The sequence below is a fragment of the Dryobates pubescens genome, chromosome 15 (assembly GCF_014839835.1).
Source record: "Dryobates pubescens isolate bDryPub1 chromosome 15, bDryPub1.pri, whole genome shotgun sequence".
Classification (NCBI taxonomy): domain Eukaryota; kingdom Metazoa; phylum Chordata; class Aves; order Piciformes; family Picidae; genus Dryobates; species Dryobates pubescens.
In genome coordinates, this window is record NC_071626.1 from 14,787,993 (window position 1) to 14,814,694 (window position 26,702).

The window sequence follows — 26,702 nt, forward strand, 5'->3', positions numbered from 1 at the left end:
TTTGTCAGTTCTGTTGCTGAGCTATTGTTCAATGCAAAGGTGGGGGGAGGAGAACTAACTGAACACACAGAGGATCACTTCGCCTTTGCAGAACTATTCTAAACTAGATTACTATTAAGTAACCTGCTCTCTCCATAATAAGTATCATGGCAACCAGCTCAGAAGCTGAAAATCTATACTTGAAGTAAAAAAGAACAACAAAAAAGAAATCCTTGAAGGGAACTAAGTAAATTGGCACTGTGTGGCTGAGGCAGATCTAGAAATTGCAGAAATGTCATCTTGTAAGAATCAGAAAAAAACACCCAAACACAAAACATCAGAATGTGCACCTCACAAGGATCAATCTCTCTTTCAGGCCACAGGTGACTGAAGTCAATTCTTTCCCTTACCTGGTCCCTGTTGTTGATGTTTGAGTATGGTAACTGTCCAGTCATCAGTTCATAAAGAACAATCCCAAATGCATACACATCGGACTGAAAGCTATATGGGTTTTTATCTTGCATTCTAATAACTTCTGGTGCCTGTACATAACATGGAAGAATTAGTTTTTGTTTCACCACATCAGGCTGCACTTCATATATCAGGAACAAAATACAGACTTGTCCAAAGTACAATAGGTGCAAGGCCTACTCTCGCCTTCCAGTGCTACCAGATGCAAATACAGAGTGGATGTTGACATGAATCTCAAACCCATTAGCTGGTTTCAGCCTGGTGAACCTTTTATTATTCTATGTCAGCATGATCACAAAGGTCTTTCCCAACCAAAATGATTCTATGAAAATGACTTTGTGCAGGCTGAGAAGCCAGTTTGGACATTAAAAATAATACTGAATAAAATGGCAACTAACATAGCCTTCATTTTTTTCAGGGAGAAAAGCAGAGCTGCACAGCAGGTTGTAACTGTAATTCTTATCAACACTTCAATAAGTTGCATGAAAGTAATCATGCTTGAATCATTAAAATGTAAGAGCATCTTGTTTTTTGCAGAGATAGTTCCTCCACTCCTTTGCATGACGTTTTTCATGGCTTCTCTCACCTTCTCCTCATCCCTGGATTAATCATATCCTTTTTCTTTAGCCACCATTTTCTTTTCAGTTTAAACCTCAGATTAAGGGATAAAGACACTGAAGTTTTTTGCTGAGTATTGAAAAATATATTCTTAAAGAAGAACTTAAAAGGATTCTCTTAGTACTTCATATTACTGCTCATTTTTTCCAAATTAAGACACCTGGTATATATTGGTATGATGGTTTTATAGTCTTAGAAACTTTGGCCAAAGGCAGTTTAAGTTGTTGAAAGAAAACACACCGCTTCCCCTTTGCTTACCATCCATAGAATAGATCCAGACAACTGTTCAAACTGATGGGATCCGCTCCATCGTGATTTCACAGTAGCTAGACCAAAATCACCTATTTTTACTGTGAGGTCTTCATGAAGAAAAATATCTAAGGGGAAAATGTTAAGGGAAAACAAACAAGTGGTACAGGTCCTGTCCTAGAGGAATAAACTTGCAACTTCAGACATAACTGTTTTAACCATCCATCATCGCCAAAAAGGCTTTCATAGAATACAGGTTCTATGCAGCGAATTACAGTACTTCAGGAGTACACAAGTAATGAGTGGGCCAGCGCCAAACAGACCACATCCCAGGTGGCTTTCTTCAAACGGCAACTATGACAAAAGCTGGAAATCTGCTATGTTATTGAAATCCCATCAATAGATACAGTAATTATTCCTTACTTCGCTGCCACTGATATCGTCCCTGCTCAGCTCAAAATTTCAACTCAGCAAATATTCACACACAAACAGCTTTGCACATCAGTAAATTCATTTCTGGAAGAAAGAAACCAGGAACGCTGTCACATTCTACAATCACATCTCTGGGAAAGGATACTATTACTCTTGAGGTCTCTGTGGATGATTGACTTGGCATGCAAATAACTGAAAAGGAATGTTATAGATTAGGTGAGTTAAGTATCAACAACACAGAATTCAGTATATTAATGAAACACAAATGCTGTAGATACTCAAACTGCACATAATTATTAAGGTAGTAAAATTTTGGTCACCCATGACATTTACTGCAACAGCCACAGGAAAGAAATTGAAGGAAAGCCTGATCTCCAGCTGGAACTTGATGCTACTAAAGAATAATTATGCACTAACTTCTAATTTACAGCTCTAACTCAATGTTCAGGAAAAAAAATAAAAGTACCTCAGTATTTTTTGAGATGCCACTCAGTGCTGAAGGGTCTGCCTTTCAGCCTTAATGATGACTGTGAAGACACTTTGTGGGCTAGTCGCAGCTTTAGGCAAGGTGTTTCTAAATTGCAGGAGCTAAATGTGCTTCCCAGGCTCAGTATGTACTCAGGTACACTGACTGCTTTTAGTATTGCAGACTGGATAAATAGATTGCAGGGAACACTAAGAAGAGTGTTTGCCCTAGAGCAAAGATACAGCCTAAATTAGGCAACTAGTCTCCCATGGCTCTGCTTAGTCAATGAGATCAGCAGAAACCTGCTGGAAAAGCCCATTCGTGTTTCTGCTTTGAATCATGTTCACAAAACAGCTTCTGCAGCTCCACTACCTACAGAGGGAGCCTGGGGAGTTGAGCAGGCTAGCAGAAAGCTGAGGCAGGTTGCTGCAAACACATACCTGCCTCTTGACTGAAAATTCTATAGAGCACTTAGTAGAAAAAGGTTACAACGAGCAGCAATCATCTTAGAGTTTTCCAGCTGGAGGGCGATTTCTTTGATATCACATCAGTGTTCTGATTTTGACACACAACATTGGTCTGGTTTTGTAAATTCTAACTCAATTGCTCTCTATGAGAGTAAGAATTACTTAGAAGGAAATAGGTATGCTTTCTCCAGATGCTGAAATCTATTATCTAAAGAGCTAAAATACTTATAAGAAAGGGAGAAGAAAAAGAAAATATCAATTCTTTCAGGGAACAGGGCTGTCTGCCTTCCACATTATCTTACAGGATTCTGTTCTTTTGTTCACGAACTATTTCTTTTTAAAACGTTTTACCTCTTACCATAAGACTATTTGCACTATGAAGATCATAAAGCCTGGAACATCAATCTTTGCTCACAAGATCAGAAATTTAACTACACTGTAATAATTCTTTTTCTACTGTGCAGCCTGTATTTCCTCCACGATTTGTAATTCCCCATGTTTAAAGAAAAGAACACAAAGTCTATTTACTAACCAAAACAAGAAACACTTCACCAAATGCTTTGAGCATCCAAGCAAAATTCTGGGCTTGACAATGTGAGCAGATAGCTGGCCTGAGTTGCTAATGTCAGTGTATGAAGGGGATAAGTAAATGCTGCCCCAGTGCTCACTGGCAAACAAATAATATGATACTCACTCCATGCCTTGTGCAGTCTGTCGTGCAATATCAATTAATTTGATCATTTCAAATTTGGTCTCAATGATGTGTAGATGGTGATATAAGCTGGACCCCTCACACCATTGTGTAACAATAGCCAACTGGGGTTTTGTTGAATAACCCATGAAAAGCAGGATATTCACATGTCTTGTTTTCCTGTTGGAAAAAAAAAATGAAGAAAAAAAAATAAATCAGGTGGATCAGGAATCCAGGAAAAATTCAGACAGCTGCATCACAGTCTACATTTATATTCCAAAACAGAAGTTGCTGGATCAACCTCAACATTTAGTAAGATAACATAACTTGTTGCTAGATTCAACTGATTTCCACTACTTAACCTTTCTTATTGTAATGACATGGAACAGCACCTCTGGGGTAAGCACTGCTTCCTCTTTCTTTTGCAAGGAACTCAGCATGGGACTGATCAGAAGATGCTGCTATCACTAGGTCCTCAAGGGACAGCAACACTTTGCAGGCAGGTCTGCTTTTATGCAACCCCTGTTCGGTTATGAGATGCTGCTGCCTACAAAGAGGACATCCAAAATGAAATACCAGTCTCAGAGGCTTCCAAGAGAAATTCTTTCACTCAAGAAACCATCAACAGACTTCCTTAATAAGGATTCAGTTCTCGTAGTATTTTATCTGACAAGAATTTTGTACTCTTTATGGAACCAGCATGCAAAAAAAGTGGAAAGAGGTATGAAAACTCTATGTCAGTAAGGTTACACTACTAATTTCTATCCAAACAACTCTTAAATCAGTGGTAGCTTCTTATATCTATGCTGCTGCTGGCAGAGCTATATTAATAACTAACACATAAGCCTAGAGTGTGAACCTTTGTCCCTGCAGCTATGCAGTCAAGGAAAGTTCTACACTGTGTGACTGTGTCTTTTTCAGGTTCAAGGATCTGTCAAGTGATGCTGAGAGCAACTGCTGAGAGAACAAGAAATAAGCAGGATTCTTGCAGACCTCAAAGCTAAGAAAGTGATGATGAAATGTAATAGAAAAGGCACACAACTACCAGTAAATTTGGCTTGCCTGGGTCAAAGGACAGGGCAACTGACTATTTAAGTGCTGAAAAAAATTGACAACAGAGAAAGGCTAGATACTAGCAGATTGCCATCAGAAATCTAGACTAGGTATGGAATATAATATTTTGTATTTCACTGGGTTCTCCTGAGCAGTTATGCCACAAATATGCAGAGATATTCAAAGCAGCATACCCCAGAAAGCCTCTACTTCCACAGCTACAAGCTTAGAGAGAACTGATATTTTCTGGGGAAAAAAAGGGCTATCGATCTCTTTTCAACATGTAGCTTACTGGGAAAACTCCTTCAGAGTAGGGCCCCAGCTCAACACAGCAATTTTCCAGAGGCAAAAAACGCCCCCTTCCTCCTATTTTCTTTCTTAAAACAGAATTATGTTCAACACTGCTCAAGATTGTCTTCCCCAATAAATATCCCATTGTTTCATGTTGATGGATCCTTTTTTTTAGGAACTGAGCCCAAAACAATTACTTCCTCTGAGAAAGTACAAGCAGTAGACAGGAAAAAAGGAAATCAAGAAATGACTTGGAAAAATACATTAAAAAAAAATATCTTCAAATGAAAGTCAATGTTACTGAACAGAAACAGGTGACATAATATGGACAGTAGCTCTCCTTCAATTTCAAAATGTGGATGAGAGGAAAGCAAGGCCTACTGCTCATACTTAGGCTGTGCCCTGGGGGTAGAGCAGCAGCAAAAATTAGCCCTGTCTTGAGTGTTTGGACATATATATATCCACAACACAGGTGTACAGTCAAAAACATAAAGGGAAGGGAAGGACTAGCAGGAATATTTTGAAATGGTAAACTTTATTTCCTGCCCAAAAGTATCATCATGGAGAAGCAAGATCAACATTTCCTAATGGAAATGGAAAATGCAATGATTACTGAAGCGTAAGTCTACAGATATTATTTCAGGTCATGAAAAATATTCTTACCTGAGAACTCCTACTTCATTTTTGAAAGCCTGTAACTGTTGAGGTGTGGGTGCTGTAACATTCAACATTTTCACTGCCACATCACCTTTAAAATAGCAAATTTCTGTAAGTGCCATTGATACATACTCCTCTATTGAGATGCTCTACAGAGAGCATCAGAGAGATGAAAACACTCTATTTTCTAACTTTGGTGAGATAAGCAAATAGTAAAATAAGTAAATATTCTGTAAGAGGGATAAACACTATTCTTATTTTACTGACAAATCATAGGCAAAAATTACACATTTGAAATCTTCATTCTTCTAGATGGATGCTTCTACTTTATTTCTACTTTATTATGGAGAGTTGACTTTCTGACATGTCTGAATTTCTAACATTCCCTATTTAGCACATTACTTATTAAAAATAATCCTTATGGCCCTCCACTGGGCTCTCCCCAGTGTGTCCATGTCTGTATTGTACTGAGGAGCCCAGTGCTGAACCCCTCATTCCAGTACTAAGGGGAAGGATCACTTTGCCTATTGCAGCTCAGAATAACATTAGCCTTCTTTGTGGCAAGGGCGCACTGATAGCTCATTTTCAACTTGGTGTCCACCTGGCTCCCCAGGTGCCTCTATGTGAAGCTGCTTCCTGGATGGGTGCCTCCCTATGGGCCACATTACTCGCTTAAGAATAACCATTTGCCATGACAGCCACGTACCATGCCACTTTCCTTTGTAGACTGTTCCAAATGATCCAGATCCTATCCTTTGCCCAACTGTGATCTGTCCATCTGGTATCTCCCAATCATCACTTGAATCCCGTCGACCAAGTGTTTTCTTTATATATATGCATAAACAATAAAAAGGAAGACAGCAAACTCATCAGTGTCTGGGAAAACAGCTCCTTTGTTAAAGATTTGGTATGAATATATCATACCATTAAAGTCCTAGGAGAACTTTCTTTTTCAGATACTCCATTTGACTTTTCCAGAGAGCCATATGTAAACCTGCAGCACAAATGTATACTAAATTATTTCCTGGCATGGAGTAATTGCCGCAGGTCTCTGGCACTGTACAATCCAATAAACATTAAGGAACTCTTACCAGAAAATAAAGCATCTTTTTTTTCAATTCCAATTATTGGGATATTTAAAAAAACACAAAACAAACCCCAGACATTTATATCTTGTTACTTTCAAAGTTCATGATTCATAGTGGGAAAAGTCAAGCTATTATTTGATGGGAAACTGGCATTACGATATGAAGCACACCAAGACCTTTGGGTGCAATGGAGTAAAAGTGAGCATAGTCAATAATTAAATGATTTATATGTCAGTCCCACAATTTCAGTATTCCACTATTTAGTGGTTTAAAATCTTTTATCATTACCATACTCATCTTCCCAAATGGTTCAGAAGGCTTTGATGAAAGCTAAGAGAGGAATACGGTTGTGTAGTTTTTCTGTGACTATACCACACTACAAATGAAAGTAGCTGATCTTGCACTCACCATTCGATTTCTGTCTTCTGAGGATGAGGATGATTTCCTTTCCCGTTGGGGTCCTGGTGATTTCTGTAATGCTTTCACATTGGTAAGTGATCCAGGCAAAGAGGCAGGAGGTGTTGCAGACAAACCTGCAGCTGAACCTAAATTTTAGAAACAGGATACTTTTATTTATAAGAATCCAGCTTACAAGAATGTAATGATATTAGGTGCAAGAACTGTGTTTAAGATGCAGTATCTCCAAACATCAATGTAAATGTTAAGAGGAAACAAACCTATACTAAGAATATTGTTCTAATAAAATATTAGTGCTTGGGGTTTAGATTTCAAGAAGAGAAAAGTCTGTAACAAACATCCCTGTACGTCAGATAGTCCTCAGTCTCTTGTTCATGAGCTACCAGAAGAACAATGTCTCTTTAAAGACAAAATAAAACAAAAAATCCACCAGTTTCTTTGAGAAGAAAAGTAGTGGCATTTGAGTTAGCAGCAGCTACCTCTCAGATTTCTTATAGCTAACCTTTCAGGGACCTAATGAATAGTTGAAATACTGTACTTTGGATTCAAAATAGACACGTAATACACTGCAATGGTTTCTAGTTCAGTCTCCAAGCGCCACCTGAAAACCATTTGGCTGTTTTAAAGCTATCTGTTAGCAGAGAGCTCTTACTTAAAAGTCAGTATTATACTGAAGAAAAAATTAAAAAAAGAATATGTAGTTGACTATTGGAAGCATGTGCTATTAATGACAAAAAGATCAGTACGTCAGTAGCCTATATGTTACCTAAACAAATCTGTACAGCAAAATGTCACTAACAGAGCTGTGTTTCAGAGCCCCAATGGCTCTTCACAAATAGAGCACTTTAGCTAGGCACTGCTTTCTAAAATACACTGTAATTATTCATAACAAGGTTATGCTGACCCTCTCAATACAAAGGACATAAAATAGGGTCAACTGTTAATTAAATTCATGCTGCTTTGCTAAACAATATATGTCATTGTACAAGTCTTCCAACATTCCAAAGCATTCTCTCACATCAGTGCTCTGGGAAGTGACAGAAGACCATACTCCTCTGCATATTCCTTCAGAAGCCCTCTTCTTATCCAAAAAGTGTCTCATAATGCCAGCTTCAGTTACAAAATTTGACTTTGTGACTTTTAAAACTGTTGCTCAAATCCCTCACTCAGCATGTGTTATCAGACTATATATATCCATCCATCACAGCCTGTCCTCAATGAGCCAAAATCTGTAATTTAAAAGTGAAAGCACAGAATGACATAAAAAAAAAAAAAAAAAGGGACTCAGCATTCATAAACTTTGTCCCACATGTTAAAGCAACAACAATGATGTATATGGGGCATCCTAACTACATTCATAATCAGATAAAAGCCAGTGACCTGAAGGATGGACTTTTGTTCAAATTCATGTTATCATCACTATCCTGTCATATATTTATTATATTATTTGTCTGAAATCACACAGATGTGGTATTAAATCATGACATTCCCAGAATATGACCAATTTTCCAAAAGCATACTGGCTTACAGGCTTTCTCTGCAAGAGCAAAGCTCAACAACAATTCATTTTCCTTAGAGACAACTGAAGTCTCCTGCTCCGATATCGCAATATAGAAACATTGGCACAATATTCACCCTTCACCGAAACTGCTTACAGCACGTGGTGGAACATTAATCTGCTCACAATAATACCAGATGGCCTGTTTTCCAAGTTATTGAGTAGAGTATTTCAGAGAATGCTGGACTTAAGTCAGTAGCTTGGAGTCTGAAGCTGTACATAATGTATTCCATGCTGCAGCCAGTTTGCTTGGGTTGGGAACACCTGTCTTCTTACAAAGACTTCTGGAAGAGCTTTACAATTTCATAAGCTGAACTGTGCTGGATACATTCTGAAACAAAAGTCTTTGAAACAGCCAAGATGGTAGCATTTGAAGACCACGCTACATGCACTGAACTACCCATTTCTACATGTATAGGTATAGACACAAGTAGTTACATTCCATGCTATTACTCAATAGTTGGTTTCTCCAGCACATGGAATCCCACAAAGTTTTGGGGATTTTGAGCAATATAACAGATCCATTGACAGCTTTAGGCCTGAATTAACCCCAGAGCCAATGACATAAAAATGGAAGTTTTAGTTTACATGATACAGGACACAAACAAATACTCTTTCACTGGAAATTCACTATCTCAATAAAAACTGTATGGTCTAAACCATCCAGGGCCCCAAAGTGTTATCAACAGCATTCTCAAAATGAAGTACTTGTTGAAAGCAGACATGCCACATTCCTTGAAAAGCTTGAGACCTAGCAAGATACCAATGGAAATGTTTGTAATTCACATTCAATTTCCTAGATTACTTTTCAAAACAAAGAATAAATTCAGAAAACTCTTAAAAGCACTGAACTGACTTAAACTGAGCTGTCAAGGAAATTCTAAGCCAAGGCTGTGACTGTCTTTTATATCACTGCAATGCAGTCCAAGGACCATTTAAAAAAAACCTCAACTAGGAAATTCCTTGATTCTTAAAATTTAAGTCAGACTTTATTTATAGTCATTGTCAAGCGTGTAAAGGTGAAAGTGAGTATGTGTGAAAAGCACATTCAAAGCATTCCAGCCAGGCCAAGCAAAAAACAGAGGTGTTTTGATAAACTCACACACTTACATACACACGGTGTGAGGGTGAGGCACAAACAGCATCTGTGGTTTTACTTATTTTGTTTGGGTGAAAACAAGAAAGAAGAGCCCAACTACCTCTGAACACTGGGCCAGGCTCAAAATCAAACACTATTTCACTGGGGACAGAATGAAGGAGGGGACTGGGAGTCCGGGATTGGTATTTCCGAAGACAGCGCATCAGCTGGTTCAAAGGGGCTGTTAGAGAGAAAGAGACGGGCAGGCAGAGACAGAAAGACAGACACACAGAAGAAATGAAAGAAGTCATGGGAAATAACTAGGATGCTTTGATTTCTATTCATTGATTGCTTCTGTACTTTGGAGGGGGGAAAAAAAAAAGTCAATTACTAATAACACTGTTCCAGGACTGGGAATAGCCAATTGTTTTCAGATGCCAAGCAGACAGTTTATGACTGAAAGTTAAAACCAACATGATAGCACAACATTTAAATGCTGGACAAAATGGGCAGAACTGTGGAGAGCCACATCTATCAACACATACAAAAATAGCTAAAACGGGCTACTTTGAATTAGTAGGCTTGATGAATTAAAGGAAATTTATTTTCTTTAAAAAAAGTGTTCTATTGCTGGTGTAAGGAAAAACTGCTCCATCAGACACAATGCAGCAGGTAGGTACCATTCTAATGACTACCAGATTTGGATGGCAGAAACAAACTCAGTGATAGCCCACAGCACAAAACCCTTAGAGATCAGGACAGAGTACACTAAGGTTAACTCAGACTTCACTTACTGTTGAAGTATATTTTAATTAGGAAGAGATGACTGCATTAATGATTTTGGAGGTGGAAAAACTGCCATATGCCTGCTCTGCTTACTATCTCTTTATTTCTGCTACTTCCATGTTATTATATTCATAAGAATAAACACAGCACTGAGGAGGCCCTGTCAGGACCTTGACAGCCAGTAGGAGAACTGACAACGGGCCCATGCATAATGCGAGGAAAAATAAATCTGGCATTAGTTCTGACTTAACTGTGAATTAGGGCTGTGTGTTACTGGAAGAAACTAAAAGATCCAGCTTTAGCGTAAGGTCCCAACGACCTGGTTCCAAGAGTAGCACAGGCATGCAGTACAGCAAAGCAGCATCTTCAGCAGAGGTAGAGGGGGAGAAGAACTGGAGTATTTCATGCTGCCTTAGGATGCAGCAGTTTGTGTGGAAGGAGCATCTACCATGTTGATAGTTTTCAACCCCTGTTTCCATGGGTGGAAAGGTAACAACAGGCATAAAAACCTTTGAGAGAGAATTGGGAAGTTGTGTGTATCTATGTGGTGAAGGAGTGTGTGCAAGTGAGAGCAAAAGAAGAAAAATTTAAAACTAAACCACTAGATACCACACCAAAGCTTTTTCTCCTTCTGTCTCCCCCACTCCCAAAATGACCAGCAAATGACTCAAACCTTTGTCAGACAAATATTAAGTTCATGGACAAGCAAATGCAACTCTGTTTTTTTTGTACTAGTCATATTTTCCTTTGTGCCTGTGTTTGTAGAAGGAAGTAGAACAAAGGGAAGGGACAGAGAGGTTGTGTAATTAAATCTACCAGAGTAGCTAGTTTAAACACTACTTACCTCCCTCTCCTCGTAAACCCTGGTCTCTAATCAACTCCTGTAAATAAATAATTTAAAAAGTGTTTAATTTAGGCATTATCATTTACATGCAAGCATCAAGTGAGATAGATCAAACTGTCACAAACTGAAAAACCATAACATTGGATAGGCTGACCATGAAAGAAAAGTTCTTTGTTACCCTGGTTTACTAATAGCAGTAACTCCAGAGAGCTACTTATAACAACTACTGGACTTTTCAAAATAAGCTGCTTTATAATAGCATCTCTCAGCAGTAAAGCACAATGTACACTATCTAAAATGGATGCTGACATGAAAACATTGATGTAAACATGCAGCTGGCCAAAATGCATGAAGAATTATTGAACCAGACATTGTAGTTCTAATGTTTGTGGCACAAATTGTTTGAACCATCTGTATCAGAAGCTGGGACACCAATTTCCCGTATGGAGGTACACCAGCCAAAGGAGTTCTGTTTCATTATTTCTTGTAACAAAGCACTGCATGTGCATAGCCAGGTGCACTCTGTTCTTCTCAGAAATTACTAACTGCAGAAGATTTCCCTTACTTGCAATTCACTGAGCTGAGAGTATCTTTTACAATACCTCCAGACTACAAGCAAATGACAGTATGGATTTTCTGAAGAGAAGAAAATGATAAAATTCTAGCAGTTTCCCCTCTGTATGTTAACTTCCATTACCAAGCTTTTTGTCTTATTTTGGTTACATAATTATTGTGTTCCTTTATAGACCTGTATTGCTCCTGACAGCATTGGTCCTGCCTCTGAGCTGTAACCCTGCCATACACTAGATGCAAGTGCCTCTGTGGCCATGCTCTTCATACTTAGCCAAGATTTCACCTTTCACTCAGCTCACGTGCAAACCAGATTTTGTGCCTGAGTGTTCACACAGAATTCAAGACTGCCCACCTGACAAATGACTAATTTTTAGATGGTAGGCTTAAGTGTAAAATATGAGCTATATACATTAGAAAAATTAAGTAAAGATTTTTGTGACCAACATTTTGAAAGGCCCTAGTTACAGCAACCATTAATATTATTTATGATTCAGCAGCCAGAAATATTTAAGGATGCGGAAATAATATTTACTGAGCTCTTGAAATCCTAAGGAACATAAAGTAAACCTTAACTCACCTTCCTATAATAAATTATTTTTCTTCAATGTCAGCAATATTACTTGAATGACAAACATTCTAAACACCTTTATCTTGCATGTAAAAAATATGCTTAACAGATATAATGGTTTGCAAGAGTGGTTACTGGTTCTCATATTCTCAGTGCTGTAATACTTGAGCTTTAGAACTAATGACAAAACAAAGAGCAGTATTTTTTTGGCAGAATCTTCCTTTAGAAATGACAGGACTGTCAAAAGGCAGTTTTGCTTTTGGAGAATGGGTTATTTGTGGTCTTACAGCCCTCAATATAAAAAATGTCTTACAGGGGATCTAGGAAGATTCTGACAGAAAACCAAGGATTGGTTTAGAAAAACTGCACTTGTGTACACTGTTATTGGGAAGGGAAACATCAGATCTACTATTTCCTGATAGAAGCATTATTAATACTCACATCAATATTGACTGGCTCAATTGTATTGATGTGAACGTTGGGAGCTGAGGAGGACCGGTCACGTTGCCCAAACTGATTCCGATGGTCTTCATCTGCTGGTCGGAGGGGCTGTGGGATTGGAATGGATTTTGAAGGAGAAGGACTAGGGAGAATTGGTGGTCTGAGAAACAAAGTCAAGGAAAAAGAGGATTTAGGTCTACAAATGGCTTCAAACACTGCATAGTGGGTGTGGTAAGTCCTTTTCAACTATAATACATACATTAAAAAAATGATCTAAAGACCTGCATAACAACAATTTATAATGAACAATCTCTCCTCCCCTATAACTGATTGCAAGAACTCTCTGCTGCAGAAACTACCTGCTTACATAGCTGAAGAGCTCTTAGTTAAAATAAAACCCACTAACATACTATACCAAACTAGTAATAAATCCTGATCTGAACAATTCATGTAGTAAAACATGCACTGCACATAGCAGAATACTCTGTAGTTTCCTCACTTCAGAGTTAATGCAATACACTCATTTTAATGAGAAGTAAAGACACTTAACATCTCATGTCAACATTAGAGTCAGGAGATGTCACAAAACAAATTGTATGGATGGGATTATTGTTTAAAGAAGAAAGACTGAAAATACTGGTCACTCAACGTGATAGAGAATATTATGGCCAATATAATACAAACTATTGATAACAAAACCCAGACATATCACCTGTTAACCTCAATCTTTCAGAAGTAACTTTGAATAGTGCAACATTTCAAATGTTATTCACAGTGCTACAGTTCAGCAGTGCAACAGATTGGACTGTACAGACATGCTTTCTGAATAAATGCAAATGCTCTCAGTCATAAATGTAGATCAAGTTTTTAATTTATGGGATCATGAATCATACATTTAAAAGACAAAACATCTAAAATGCTTGCTTTTTTCTTTGTAGAAAGGCAGAACGCCACTTCTTTGGTTATCTATTTATATTGCTAAAGCACAAGAAATTGTCACTTCTCTCTTGCTCAGGTCAAGGTCAGGCCCTGTTAAGTCTAGCAATTCAGTTTAATGGATAGAAGGCAAAAGGTCAATGAGAAACATTTGCCACTTTTGTCAAAGAAAACTTCATCTTGAAATTTACATGAGAACTGGCAATAAAGGTTGGGTTTGTTTGCTTGTTTGTGTTTTTTAACTTACAGAAAACACAACTCCTAGGAGGGGCAGAGTCATCCAGCCATTCAGTTCCTCATGTGTTAGTTACATGCCCACAAAGGCAATGTCCACAGGTAGAAAGTTCAGAAATACACCATACTGCTGCACACAGCAGCACGAGATTCTGGTGCCACCTCCTACAATCCAACTCTTCTTGGTCCCTCCTAAGAGCCTTAGGGGATCCTTAGTATTTTCAACAGGATCTCCAGACATTTATTTTAGAAACAGGTCTGCTTTAAAGACTATTACTCTGCCTTTCATTGAGGAGTTTATACAGTTTGGCACTGATCCCAGAACTCAGTGCTATCTGTATCCTAAGTACCTGTCATCTTTCCCTTCCTGGCCAACAGTCTCACAATTGAGAATGGCAAAACAGAGCATTTGTGAATTAAGTCAAATAACAGTCTAGCAAGCCTCGCAATAAAATATTAGATTATGTTTGGGAAGCAGGGTTGGGGAAGAACAGGTAGGGATTTTAACCCTGATCGACTTTTTAAAACAGTAGTTAGCTATTGTCATATGACAGAACATAAATATTGGGAGAATTCTAGGGAGGCAATGAACTGAAAGTGCCAACAGATAAATCTCCGAGACAGGGCCCTGAACAGCTCAGCAGTTCAGAAGATGCTCATATTTTTAAAAATATTATTTAAATGCAGTTGATGCACATATATATAAGCTAAAGTTTTCATGAACTGCTAACAAGTGCCTTTGGGTAAAGTATTTTCTATTGTAGATGGGGAACTTTTGAGCTCTTGAATGTTTTTGTAAGGAAATCATGCAACTGAAACCTGCATCAGGAGATGGGACACTGCACAAATATAGAAGTGCAGAACTGAGCTGACATTCTAAGGCACTGTAATTTCACATTAAGCCAAGCATGTCAGATGCTGTTGGGAAGATTTCAGAAAAGCTTAAGAGGTGCCTCAGCCAGATCAGCACTGTCATTGCTGGGATTGCTAACTACTGCTCACACTTTCTGAGAGTTCTCAGCAGTAACGAAATTAGGGGGAATGTGTAACAAAACAACAAACAACGGATCACTGCTGGGAGTGACAGTGAGATAGCATTTGAGCTCTGCCACATGAGGACAGAAGCAATCAGATTTCCTGTGATCATGAGTAAGCCAAGGAAAAGAAAACCAAATTACAGAAATATTGTTTCAATTGCATCCTCCTTTGAGTCATAAATGGTCATCTGCTAAGGGAAACTGGAAATACTTCAGTATTTTGGGTCACAGGTCATCATGCCTAGCAGAGACAACAACTATATCACATCATGTTTGAACACAACCTGAGTAGCTTTTTCTACTCATAAAATTATAACTGGGTGAAGTTCTTATCTTCAGAAAACAATTACAGGTTGACAAAGAACTTTCTTTTTTGTAGTCTCTATTACTGGGAGGATCTCTGAACTTCACATACCAAAGAATCCAGAGATGGGAATCTCACAAGCAGTTAGCCATGTGCTCTATCTATACAGTCAGGATTTTATTAATGGGTGTCCTTGGGGCACTTAAAAGAAAATAGGTTTCTGCTAAATTGGAATTTTGATTAAAATCAGTTAACTAGTGAAGAGAAAGGCACAAATGATTTGCCAGTCAAGAAGGCCAACTGAGATCACAAACTCAGAAGAGATTATCACCAGCCTCTGCCTGTATCTTCATCTGCATCAAGATCTTGATCTACAGAAAACATCTCACCACAAAGGATGAAGCAATCCTCTTAGCTACAAAAAGGTTATTCTTAAGAGTATTCCTAAATTTTAATTGCTCCAGGAGGGACACTGGAGGAAAAAGGACCAGCTGACATAATTTGGGAGAGGGTGACATTGTCTATTAGGTGAATTACAAAACTAGTTATGGCATAGTGGCAGCAAAAATATTGACTAAAAGAAACCAACAAATCAAAAAACCCAACAAACCCCCCTAAACCAAACATAACCCAACCCTATTAAAAACAGAAAAAAACCCTGATATCATCACAGGGACCAGGACACAATTGCTGCAAAGCCTTGCTTACTCTAGTGCACACATATAGTTGGCTGGGCTTAAAATAGCATCAGTTTAAATACCCTTTGAGAGCAGCTAACAGTCAACCACCTAGCCAGAGAAGGCTTTTTACAAATAAGAAGGTCAGTATCCTGACATATTGGAGAGGTTATACCACATCAACTTGCAGCCTCTGAGATATGGGTATTCCTTTAACAAACAGTTCTCAGTTTCCCAGGCAAGAAGAAGCTGGTGGGGATGTCAAATCTCAATTAAATATATTATAACCTTTCCTAGCAGTATGACACAAGATGCTTTTTCCTTGGACCATGTATTTGGGATAAGCACATTGCTCCCCTCCTTTTTATCAAAGCAAAACAGAGGCTTTGTCAGGAGACAAGAGTAATTGTAGACAGATGTACAGTTTTGCCCTTTGCCAAGCACAGTAGTGCCCACAGTGCGACCACCCTACAAACCTGGGTCCTTGAGAAAGAGGAAGGTAAATCAGAAAAGTGGCCATACATGCTACATAACACAGACACAAACAACTATAGAACATCACATACTGGACCTTCGCCGTACCTCAGAACTTGCAATGATACAAGTTATTTCACTTTACAGATACTAAATACAATTTTAATAGAGATTTTCCTCAATTTGCTTTACCTTACCAACGTGATAGTTTTAAGAGCTGGTCTACTCAGGAAAGATTTTTCTTCAAAGCGATTTGTCTGGGCTTCAAGATATTTGCTTGGATTTTAATTTTGCCTCTAGCTTCAGTTATGGAGTGTGTGCAAATTCCCTTTTAAAATGACAGCGTCTCTACTGGATTGATTCTCCTTCTCCCAGCCTGAACAAGTGCATCTCAGTTAAGCCACATGGCTCAGTGTAGTACACACTATTCACTTAGTAGACTGCATACTCATGCCCAAGACAAACCTACTTCTAGCTAAAGTGTGTATCAAGGCTATTTCAGTGGTGGTATTTATACTAGAGTATGACTGGATTTGGGTTTCGGTGCTGCTCTTAATAAAGAGCACAGTGCATTTCAATTTTAAGCAGTTTCTAAAGACTGCTAAGGATCTGGGATACAGTGATATTTCAGCTACACTAGCAACCAGCTAAACCGTAAATTTTGGAGGCCAAACACATTCCAGTTTAGTTATTGTACTCCAGAGGTATTGCCAGAAAAAGTAATTTATTAGTCCCCTCACCTCCACAGCCTGGAAACAGCCAATAAATGATGACAGTACATGCCTGTAAATACAAGCTAAAGATCACTGTTACAGCATTCTGTGAAATCAGGCTAAGCACATCATGGGGCTGATCTGTAACAGTCAATTTCATATGGGTTAGTGCATTTTCCTGTATCACAACAATTTGTTTTCATCAGTGTTAGCTTGCAGGTGAAAAATAACTGCCCAAATTATCATAAGATGTGTTTATACTGGCCTTTGGGCCTAGATCAAAGCTTAGCAATGCTTCCCCAAAATTTCTGATAGTTTCAATATACCAGGGGCTGTCAAGAGAACCCAAACTACTCTTGTTAATCCTCCAAACCAGGTTTTCATTCACTAGCATGTTTTTGCAAATAAGGCTTTGGGGAGCAAAAGGTTTCCCTTACTTGTGGTACAGACTCAAGATCCATTTTTTTCTAAAGATTCTGATACTGGGTATTTCCTGCTCCACAAGAGTGTATATTAAGATGGATGAGGCGAGAAGGAAGTTCTTCACAGAGAGAGTCGTTAGCCATTGGAATGGGCTGCCCAGGGAGGTGGTGGAGTCTCCGTCCCTGGAGGTGTTCAAGAGGGGATTGGACATGGCACTTGGTGCCATGGTTTAGTAGTCATGCAGTCTTGGGTGACAGGTTGGACTTGATGATCTTTGAGGTCTTTTCCAACCTTATTGTTTCTCTGATTCTATGTTGTAGGAAGCTTGCTAACATTTACATGGAGTGGTCTGGAAAAGGTTTCACACCGGAAGTTTTAGGGGAAAAGCTGATCATTGTTTTATGCAATAAAACAGAAAGCCTTGCTCACTTAAGCACACAGGGACTGAAATGATGTTGTAGTCTTCCAATATTGTATTTACTATCTGTTTCCTTGGCTTTTCAGGATCTCTTCTAGACATTTAAACATCTTCAGGTAAGGCAGCATGACCAGTAAACATTTGCAAGACAGGAGAGCAGAGGTGTTTAATCACAGGCTGGAGCCTGCTCTAAGGCAGGGACTGGGCAAGCTTCCAAGAATGGTTCACCAGACAGTCCCACTTTCTTCCTCCAATTTAGAAGATTAGGCGTGTTGGGAAATCTTATTTTTCAGAGTCAAGATGTTGCCAACCTGCTTACTAGCAGTGATTTGCTTCAAAGCAAGCAGATGCTATTGAGCTCAGCCTGCCTCTGTGCTATTCAATGTCTGTCCATGCACCCCCTGGACCACCCACTCCACAGGTTGCTTACCCTGTCGTAACATCTGCCTCAGGAGCTGGCTGAGCTTTGCCCAAAATCAGAGTATCTGAGAGAGCTGACAGAAGTTGAAAAAGACAACTTTGGAACATTTTGAATAGCTAATCTCTCCCCTCTTCCTGAATCTGTAAGATCCAGGGAACTGAGTTCATAGCAATTCTGTGCTCATATTTTATGAGCAAAGTTACAGAAGAAACCTTATGACAGTGCAAAGGATGAAATGAATACAATGTATTATACACAGTTTGTGTACTTTGATTTTATTACAAATGGCTATTAGTAGGGAGACCTACACTTTAATAGTTCTTTCTAGTTAAGTGCAGCTTATAACTAAAATGACTGCTCCAGCACAACAGGGTAGTTTAAATTGGAAGAACTGAAATGGGACAACAGATCTCATGTGAGGGCTGGGCACATTTTTAAATAGGGCTCAGAAATGTGCAAGTGGGATCAATCATGCTCCCTTATCTTGAGGAGAAATGTTTGGAGGGGCTGCCTATGGCTTACAGTTGGAAGAATGAAAGGCTGGAAGACTGCTTTGGTATGTTACACATGCTCAAAGTGAAACAAAGTTCTCCAGCACGTTTAGCAGCTTTTACATTACGTCCAACGGTCTTTTCCTTCACGTTCCTTTCTCTTTCCAGCTTCTCTGTTTGATGCCTTGACAACTCCTCAGCACGACACACATGCTTTTGCTCTTGAGCTTGCCTTGCAACACAAACTCTTCCTTTCTTTAAGCATTTTGCCTTTCACAAGGCTAAAGATGGAGAAGGATGTTTGTATTCTCTATCTTCGGGTTTACCAACATTAGCCATGTCCCCTCTTCTGTGGGAAAGATGCTAGGAGAATAGAAAAATCAAAGGAACACTAATTAAACAAACAATAAAGCATTAGTTCCTCATGCTTTCAATCCCACTGCCCAACTCTGAAATTTCAGTCTCCTCTTCTCTTTCCAGACAAGACAACCTGAAACATCAGGTTTTTTATTTTATTCTAGTTGAACTGTTGTCCTGTATTGTACCCTTAAACAAAACCATGAGCAATTATGTTTTTCATAGGAAAGGACAGCATTTTTCTTCCTCTAATAAAAAAAAAGTTCAGATACATTAGCATTTCCACAATTGCACATTTAAAAGGTAGAGAAGTATTAGAGAAAGGCAAAAGGTAATTGGATAAAGTATGGACAGTGTTATGTGCTCATATGAAAGTGACTGAGCTGCTCTCTCTAAAGGAAATGCTATAAACACAGATGCTTGGGGAAAATTGCATGACTTTGCAACACATGTACTACTTAGGAACACCAGCTGGTGATCATAAACCATGTTCCAAACAAACAGAATTTTGATGGCATGATGTATGGCTTTTTTTTTGGTAGTTTGTTTGTTTAACAAGGAAGTGTATACCAAGGCAAAAAAGCAACAAATGGAAAAAGAGAAACCTTTCACAGCTCCTGCAACCACATTTACAGACAACATTTAGGAAAAGCTCCTTAACCTCAACTGAGAAGTCTATTTAAATGTTCATATTTTCATATATGTGAGGTTTTATAAACCTTACGGCATTGGTTTCAGTTTTTCCTTTCAGTTTTCACTTCACAGAAGTAAGAACACCTGACATAGAGCATGTGTATCAATTTATAGATACTACATTCTGCTGTATCCTCAGAAACTGCTAACAAAACACACATGCGAGGCTGAGACAACTGGGAAGTAGGACAATATGGCATGTAGCAGTATTAGGATTGGGGCTGTATAGGGCTTTTGGGATCTGCAGGCATTTAACACAGTTGGTATGAACAAGCTTCTTCACAGATTAATAGTTCCAGCCTGGTTACAATTTCAGCTGTATTATGAGAAAGGTAAAGCCTACTTAGCTTAGGGAACCACAATGGCAGTTTTGTCCACAATCTGCTGCACTAACACGCCCAGGATAAGAACAGCAACATCCACTACCTGGACAAGGCACTTACAAAAGTAACTTCAAACTACAAAACGTAATATGAGGGGGAACGTAATTTCTCTTTGTACTTACCAAATGAGGTTTCCTCTGCAGGGTCAATCAATCTGTTATCCTGGGAGGGGTCTTATTTGATCTTTCATGGAATAGTCTCAGCTGTCCAGAGAATTTTTCTTCTAGTTAGAATCCATAGATGTCTGTGCAGCTTCCAGCTGTGCTTCTGCTTTAGCTTGGATGCAAGGCTCACTATTACATGAGAACTTCTCTGCCAAATTCAGTTCCTCTCCATGCAGCACATACATTCTAGGAATGTTTTTCTGAAGGCTTTTGTATTTGGTGTTCTTTATAAGTTTTCCATCAGGCTTCTTGACTTTGATACAAATCCCCGAGTCACTCTTTCCCGGAGATCAACTATCTAGGGCTGGGTGGCGACAGGGATCCCTTCGCTACTGGGAACAGAATCTAAAGCGAATCACTTATCACTTCAGAGAGAGGGTTGCACATCTTTGTTGGAAATACAAGGGATGGAGGCTGTGGTCAGTTTCAGAAGTCTGACTGGACAAAACCTGGATCAGCAGCAAACAGGTGCTATTGGTATAACCTCAACATCTAAATGAGAGGAAGACAGCTGGTCTGGAAGACCCTAGAGCAATGTGTATGTGGAGAAACTACTAAAGCAGTATTATGAACTTGCAATTGGCATCTGTTTGTGCCAGTCATAGTGGTGTGGCTTATTCTGAAACACTGCTAAGTCACTTCAAGGCAACTAAATTGTAGCTTGGTAATACAAACTAAAAGAGTTTGAGAGAATATAGTTTTGGTTTGTATTAATTTTCAGCATAAAATCTTTCCAGGTTAGACCAGGTCTACGCTACCACGCAGTAGCAGGCAGTGTAACAGGTAAGGCTTCACTTCTAGAGATGTTTATGCACAAGCTTAACTTAGGTTCATTACTGATTTGCATCATTCATGTGAATGAAAACATTCATTTCTTTGAAGTTAAACATAGGTGGATATATTTGTACGATAAACCAGATTATAAAAATGTAAAGAGTTGCAAAGCAGCATTTTGAGTGTTTTTAAGCATACAGTACTGACATTTTATGTCATTAAACAGCAGGAATAAGGTCATACCCAACAGAATCTGAGGGGGGCAATGAGGGGTACGATCCAGATGCTGGGGTAGTCTCTCCTAAGGAGGCCTCCTCCTGTGGTATGGGGTGATGTTCAAAGAACTTGGAGACAAACAGCAAACTGTGAGGCAAGAACAAAACAAAAACAACCTAACTTGTGCAAAACCCACAAGTTTCACAATATAACACTCAAAGACTGAAAAGCACCCCAAAATCCTCCACTCATCAAATTCTAGATTTAAAAATAAAAAGTACACTACCACATTAATCTGCAAGGTTTGTTAAAAGTATTATTTACTTGACAAAGTAGCAAAAGATCATGCCTTAAACATGGAAAGCATTAATGGCCTGTGGAATGCATTAACCTTTTGGCTGAAATTGCAAACATCTGGCTCCTCAAAAACGCACAACTTACACCTATATGTTGAGTACCTGCACAGAGCATTTGCACTGATGCAATGCCAAACCCCAAATGGATGGAATTGTGTTACCCATAGGCCCAGAGCACAAACTCTACAGAAGCCCAGGGAAACAATTACAAATACCAACATAAGCAGGAATTAAATTTATTCTTTGGGGAAAAGCTATAATTTTAAATGACTCCTTATATGAACATCTATTTAAAAGACTTAATAAGTTCTTCTGAAACTAATCAAATAGAACACAGAGCAAGTCTACAGTAGATCCTTAACCTACATCAAAGCCTTACACAAAGAGATCAATAATTAAATTCAAGAACACATGACTGTTTGGGACATTCTCTCATGTTTCTTACCAAGGTAAACTTATCAATGGATTTATCTTCAACCACACTAAACCGAGTGCAATTTCACCATACTCAACTAGTGTCTCTTAACATTTTTTGGGTTGAAAAGAATAAACCCACATCTAAACATTTAAACAGGGCCCTAGCTATCATGTAATAAAGAACCATCTTTGATTAACAGCTGTGAACAATGAGAAGCCTGTCTGACACAGTCAAGTGTCAGTCAAGTGCCCAGCCACCACATTCATACTTCAAAGACCGCATTTCATAGTCTAGCAAAAAATATGAACTGGCTGAGCTAGCACAGAAAGAATAGGAGTTACGTAGTCCCACAAGAACAGCTGAACTCCTGTATTTTTTCAGGCACCTCCTCTAACTGCCTGGACTACAAATTTAATGTAAGACATCACTGACAGCTGTAAGCTTAATAAAAGGCTCAACTTCAAAACCAGTTGTGATTACTTACTCGAGTTGGTCATAGTTGACACACATCAGTGGCACTTCTGTACTGCAGCGCTGGTGAAATTTGTAGCCACAGGTCTGGCAGCGGAACCCCTGGAAAAGCAGCTTCCGACAGAAGTCGCAGAATGCTAACGTGAAGAATGTTTTCCGTACCTACGTTGTCAAAAACAACCATCGTTAATTACAGCCCTTCTCTAAGCCTAAGACAGGCTAGGTGCTTTCACCCCTCTCAAAAACACAAGCCTCTCTTTTGGATGCTGGAGCTACAGTTTCGTGTATTGACCATTTCCATAAAAGATTGCCCCCTTTTTGAAACAGTCTTTAGGTACTAAAATCTTATTTCAACTATTTACTGGAATTAATGCTTCATCTAATTAGCAGTAAGAAAAACAGCCACAAATCTGAAGCAAATCAGTGTGCACTATTGGCATGCTGGAGACAAATGTTCCGAATTTAATCGAATACAGCCTATAAAAACAAAAGCAAGGGGAAGACAATATTTTCTTCTGATTTTTCCAGGAGCCAAACAACATGTCCATTCAACACTCACAGGCCTGGAAACACTCATATGGCTTACATACATGGCTTTCATGTATGGTTGCATATATAGTCACAATTTTGACTGCTGAGACTCAGAAACACTTAAATTTGCAGAAGGATGGACTAATATCCTGATACTATAGCAGGGAAAACATTTGTTTCATTATAAAATTTAGCAATACTGGCATAAATGCATTTTCAAGTTTTGCAATGAATCAAAATTTCAGAAGGATATTAAAAAAAACCCCAAACCAATAAACCCAACATGTTAAGCCTACTAGCCCTTCATCTAACTTTAGCCAGAGCCAAACCAGCTTGTTTGAATAAAACAGCTTAAGCAGCTTGCAAACAGAATTTCCTTTTTATTAATTTAAATAAAAGATCTTTCTTCTCTATGAGCCAAACATTATTTACAGGATTCTGCATGTAGTTGGAACCATTTAGATGGATACTGTTAAGCAGCTTCCATTTACTTGGTGCCTTATCAGGTCAAAACACATTTGTGCACTAGCATCATTGATGATGTCAGCACTGCTCTGGGAATAGTTAGTTCATTAGTTAATTGCTGCTGCAGAGACAGCAGGGAGGCCCAGAATACATTTTATAGATACAGCAATACAAAAATAGTAGATTATTATTACAGCTCTGCAATGCAGTGCTGATTTAAACCACCTTCATTTATAGATTTTTGAGGGTGTATTCCATCTAAATGTGAAAGTTTTAAGGGCGATCAAGTACTCCAACAGCACTTATTTAAATTACAATTCCATCCAATTCACTTAAGCTATTGTGATTAAAAATTTCTTTTGCAACCCCCACCACGCTCCATAGATACAAAATATTATTCAAAGATGTCAATTTGAATTTCAAAGTGCCAGGCTGGTTTAACCCTACTCAACATTGCATAAAAACCAATACATACAAAATTGTGTGTTGTGAGTGGCACATTCTCCAAGACTTCCACATGCAACTCCTCTCCTGTGAGCCAGGAAATGTCAGTGTCCCAGCCAATTGGTTTCTTCTCTCTACAGTGTAAAGAAAGGTTTCATTAGCACCAGTGCACAAGCCCTTGCAAGTCTCCTGCCGAACATGCAAGACCAGGTAGAAAGTTGCACTGTGGGGGTTTGCTACTCAGTCTCTAACTACAGGAAGCTTTAAAGGTGAGACATTAAGCTCAGCACATAGCAAGGAGAGCACACCTTCCCTGAACAAACCATATGGAAGAAATGCACTTTTTCAACCAGCTCCAGTAGTGATAGATTCCTTAGATCCAAAGTGACAGCTACTTTTCTGACCAAGTGCTTCTGAAAGTACCTGTTCCATAAGAATTCCAAGAAATGGCTACTTTTTGCAGTGAAATAATCTACAAACTTTGTAGGGCTAGAAACTCATGTTTTTCCTCCCACAGGAGCTCTATATTCCTTTAAGAATGCACTATAACCAAGTCAAATAAACCCAGATAGTTAATGAAAGCTATTTAATACTCATTTGGTTAGCATGGATTTGACTAACATTTTGCCATCAATCTATAAGTTCATATTACTCTATAATATGCCTGTTCTTGAGGTGATTAAATCTTTTGCTAGCAGCCTGCCATTCTTTTTAGAGATCGTAAAGGCTCAACATTTTTTTAGTGCCAAGTATCACATAATTCTGAACTTTGAAAGCAACTTCTACAATGTTGGATAGAATCAACCATACTGAGTAACTCTAAAGAGATTCTAAGAGCAAAAAGCATCAGACAAAACCCATACCCATCTTGTATTCTGTAAACAGCACAGCATTCTGGAATAAGACCTCTCATCATCAGAGCTTTCTTTAGGCTGTCTCGGACTGTCACACCACATCTTGCTGGAACCTAGAGGTCAAATATAGAAGAAATAAATAAAGTTCCGATTTATCCCCCCCAAACTGATGCAAACATTTTGACCCTCAAGTGCTAAACCCTCCACTTTTCCTGATGCTTTACAGAACATTAGGTAAGAGTCTTTCAAAATCTTTTTTTGCACTGTGGAAATTTTCTTTCATGCATAGTATATAAGCAATCTAGCTCAGCTATAAGAGACAACAAGCTTCACATTTCTGTTTCTATTTGGACTGAAAACTTGACCCAACTCCAAAAGTGACTTTCCAACTTTTCATCTTAGAGAAAGTGGAGACACAGCACACTGATAGCTAATAACTATGTACATCTATAGAACGTTCAGGCCAAACTGTACAATCAAGAGTGGGGCAACATGCCAAGCAGAATTAAAATGAGGAACTAACTTGGACTGCAATCAAAACCCCATTGTGATAAGACATAAACATTTTCTCTTTCTAAAATAGAAGATAAGCATGCAAACAAGTAAAATGAAACAATCATCTGAGTTGTGCAGACCATCACCTCTCACTTTATCCTACATTTGCAACTCCACAGAAACTTCCCATTTAAAAACCATATTCCTCTCTTCTGCTTCACTGTTTGAAAAGTTCAACTACTGAACAGGATGGGAAGAATGGAGAACACTAAATATAGCCAAACAAAAACCTGTGAACTGTGCAGATTAAAAATATTTTCCTTGCCTCTACAGGCATATCTTATGGGAATAAGTACATTATCTCAGTGTATACCTGTGATTTAACAGTGAATAATGTCAAGCCATAAAACCAGTACAATACATAACCTGGCAATTAAATGCAGTGAAGGTGTTGAGTATTTAGTATTTCTAGAACTCAAAAGTGAAAATATGTAATACCTTGGGTGGTAGCATACACACTGTAATCACAAGCAGCACCTCAAACATGAATCAAAAGAAAACCCTCTGACTTAACTAACCCAAAACATCTGTCTGAGCACCTGAGACTGAATTCTAACTTGCTAATGGCATAAGCCAGTGTAGCCAAAAGCAGTCTCTTAATCAGCTTCAACTGGCTTTGGATCAGAGCCTAATTTTTGCTCCTTGCACTTAAATTTCCATGGGTATTTAAGGGCCCTATGTCCTACTTAAGGATGACAGTAAAAAGCAGCAGTCTATTTCAAGGAGCTTTGTGAACACCGCTTGAGGTTACACCTTTCTAGAACTGAAACACATATTCTCTCAGAAGAGGCAAATTAAAGGATTGTTTTGCTTCACAATCCTCCTCCCATTAATATGAAAGGGTACAAATGCAGGGTATTTGTGCATTTCATCTGATTATCATAGAAACATTTAAAAAAGAGAATTTCTAGTAATCCATTGGGAAAAGTATCCTATAGGACACTGCTTTACAGCCTTGATATCCACCCTGAAGTGATTTTGTTTTACACATTCCACCATCTCCTAAAGAATCTTTCTATTAATTCAAATAGCTACTTCTTAACCTAGGAGTTAACATTGTGGCTTTCAATTTGTTGGTCATTCCTCTGGCATAAAATGTCCTTAATCGTTGCTAATACAGGTCACTGGTATTAAGACTGCGCTTGCGAGCACCAATTACTGTCAGT

At 38.6% G+C, this 26,702-nt stretch overlaps 1 protein-coding gene across 2 annotated transcripts in view; it reads right to left on the minus strand.

Annotated features, from left to right (window-relative positions):
• BRAF (B-Raf proto-oncogene, serine/threonine kinase) overlaps positions 1-26,702 on the minus strand; it is a 76,314-nt gene that overhangs the window by 12,977 nt on the left and 36,635 nt on the right. The window contains exons 4-17 of one of the 2 annotated variants that reach the window (XM_054168105.1): positions 24,991-25,094; positions 24,159-24,261; positions 22,701-22,849; positions 21,470-21,589; positions 12,728-12,887; positions 11,146-11,182; positions 9,637-9,756; positions 6,871-7,007; positions 6,081-6,198; positions 5,381-5,465; positions 3,377-3,553; positions 1,895-1,941; positions 1,327-1,445; positions 390-521 (exon numbers count right to left, since the gene is read on the minus strand). In XM_054168105.1, the coding sequence (XP_054024080.1) occupies positions 390-521; positions 1,327-1,445; positions 1,895-1,941; positions 3,377-3,553; positions 5,381-5,465; positions 6,081-6,198; positions 6,871-7,007; positions 9,637-9,756; positions 11,146-11,182; positions 12,728-12,887; positions 21,470-21,589; positions 22,701-22,849; positions 24,159-24,261; positions 24,991-25,094 (1,608 nt within the window). The remainder of the gene's footprint in view (positions 1-389; positions 522-1,326; positions 1,446-1,894; positions 1,942-3,376; positions 3,554-5,380; positions 5,466-6,080; positions 6,199-6,870; positions 7,008-9,636; positions 9,757-11,145; positions 11,183-12,727; positions 12,888-21,469; positions 21,590-22,700; positions 22,850-24,158; positions 24,262-24,990; positions 25,095-26,702) is intronic. The other variant, XM_054168104.1, reaches the window with a different exon arrangement.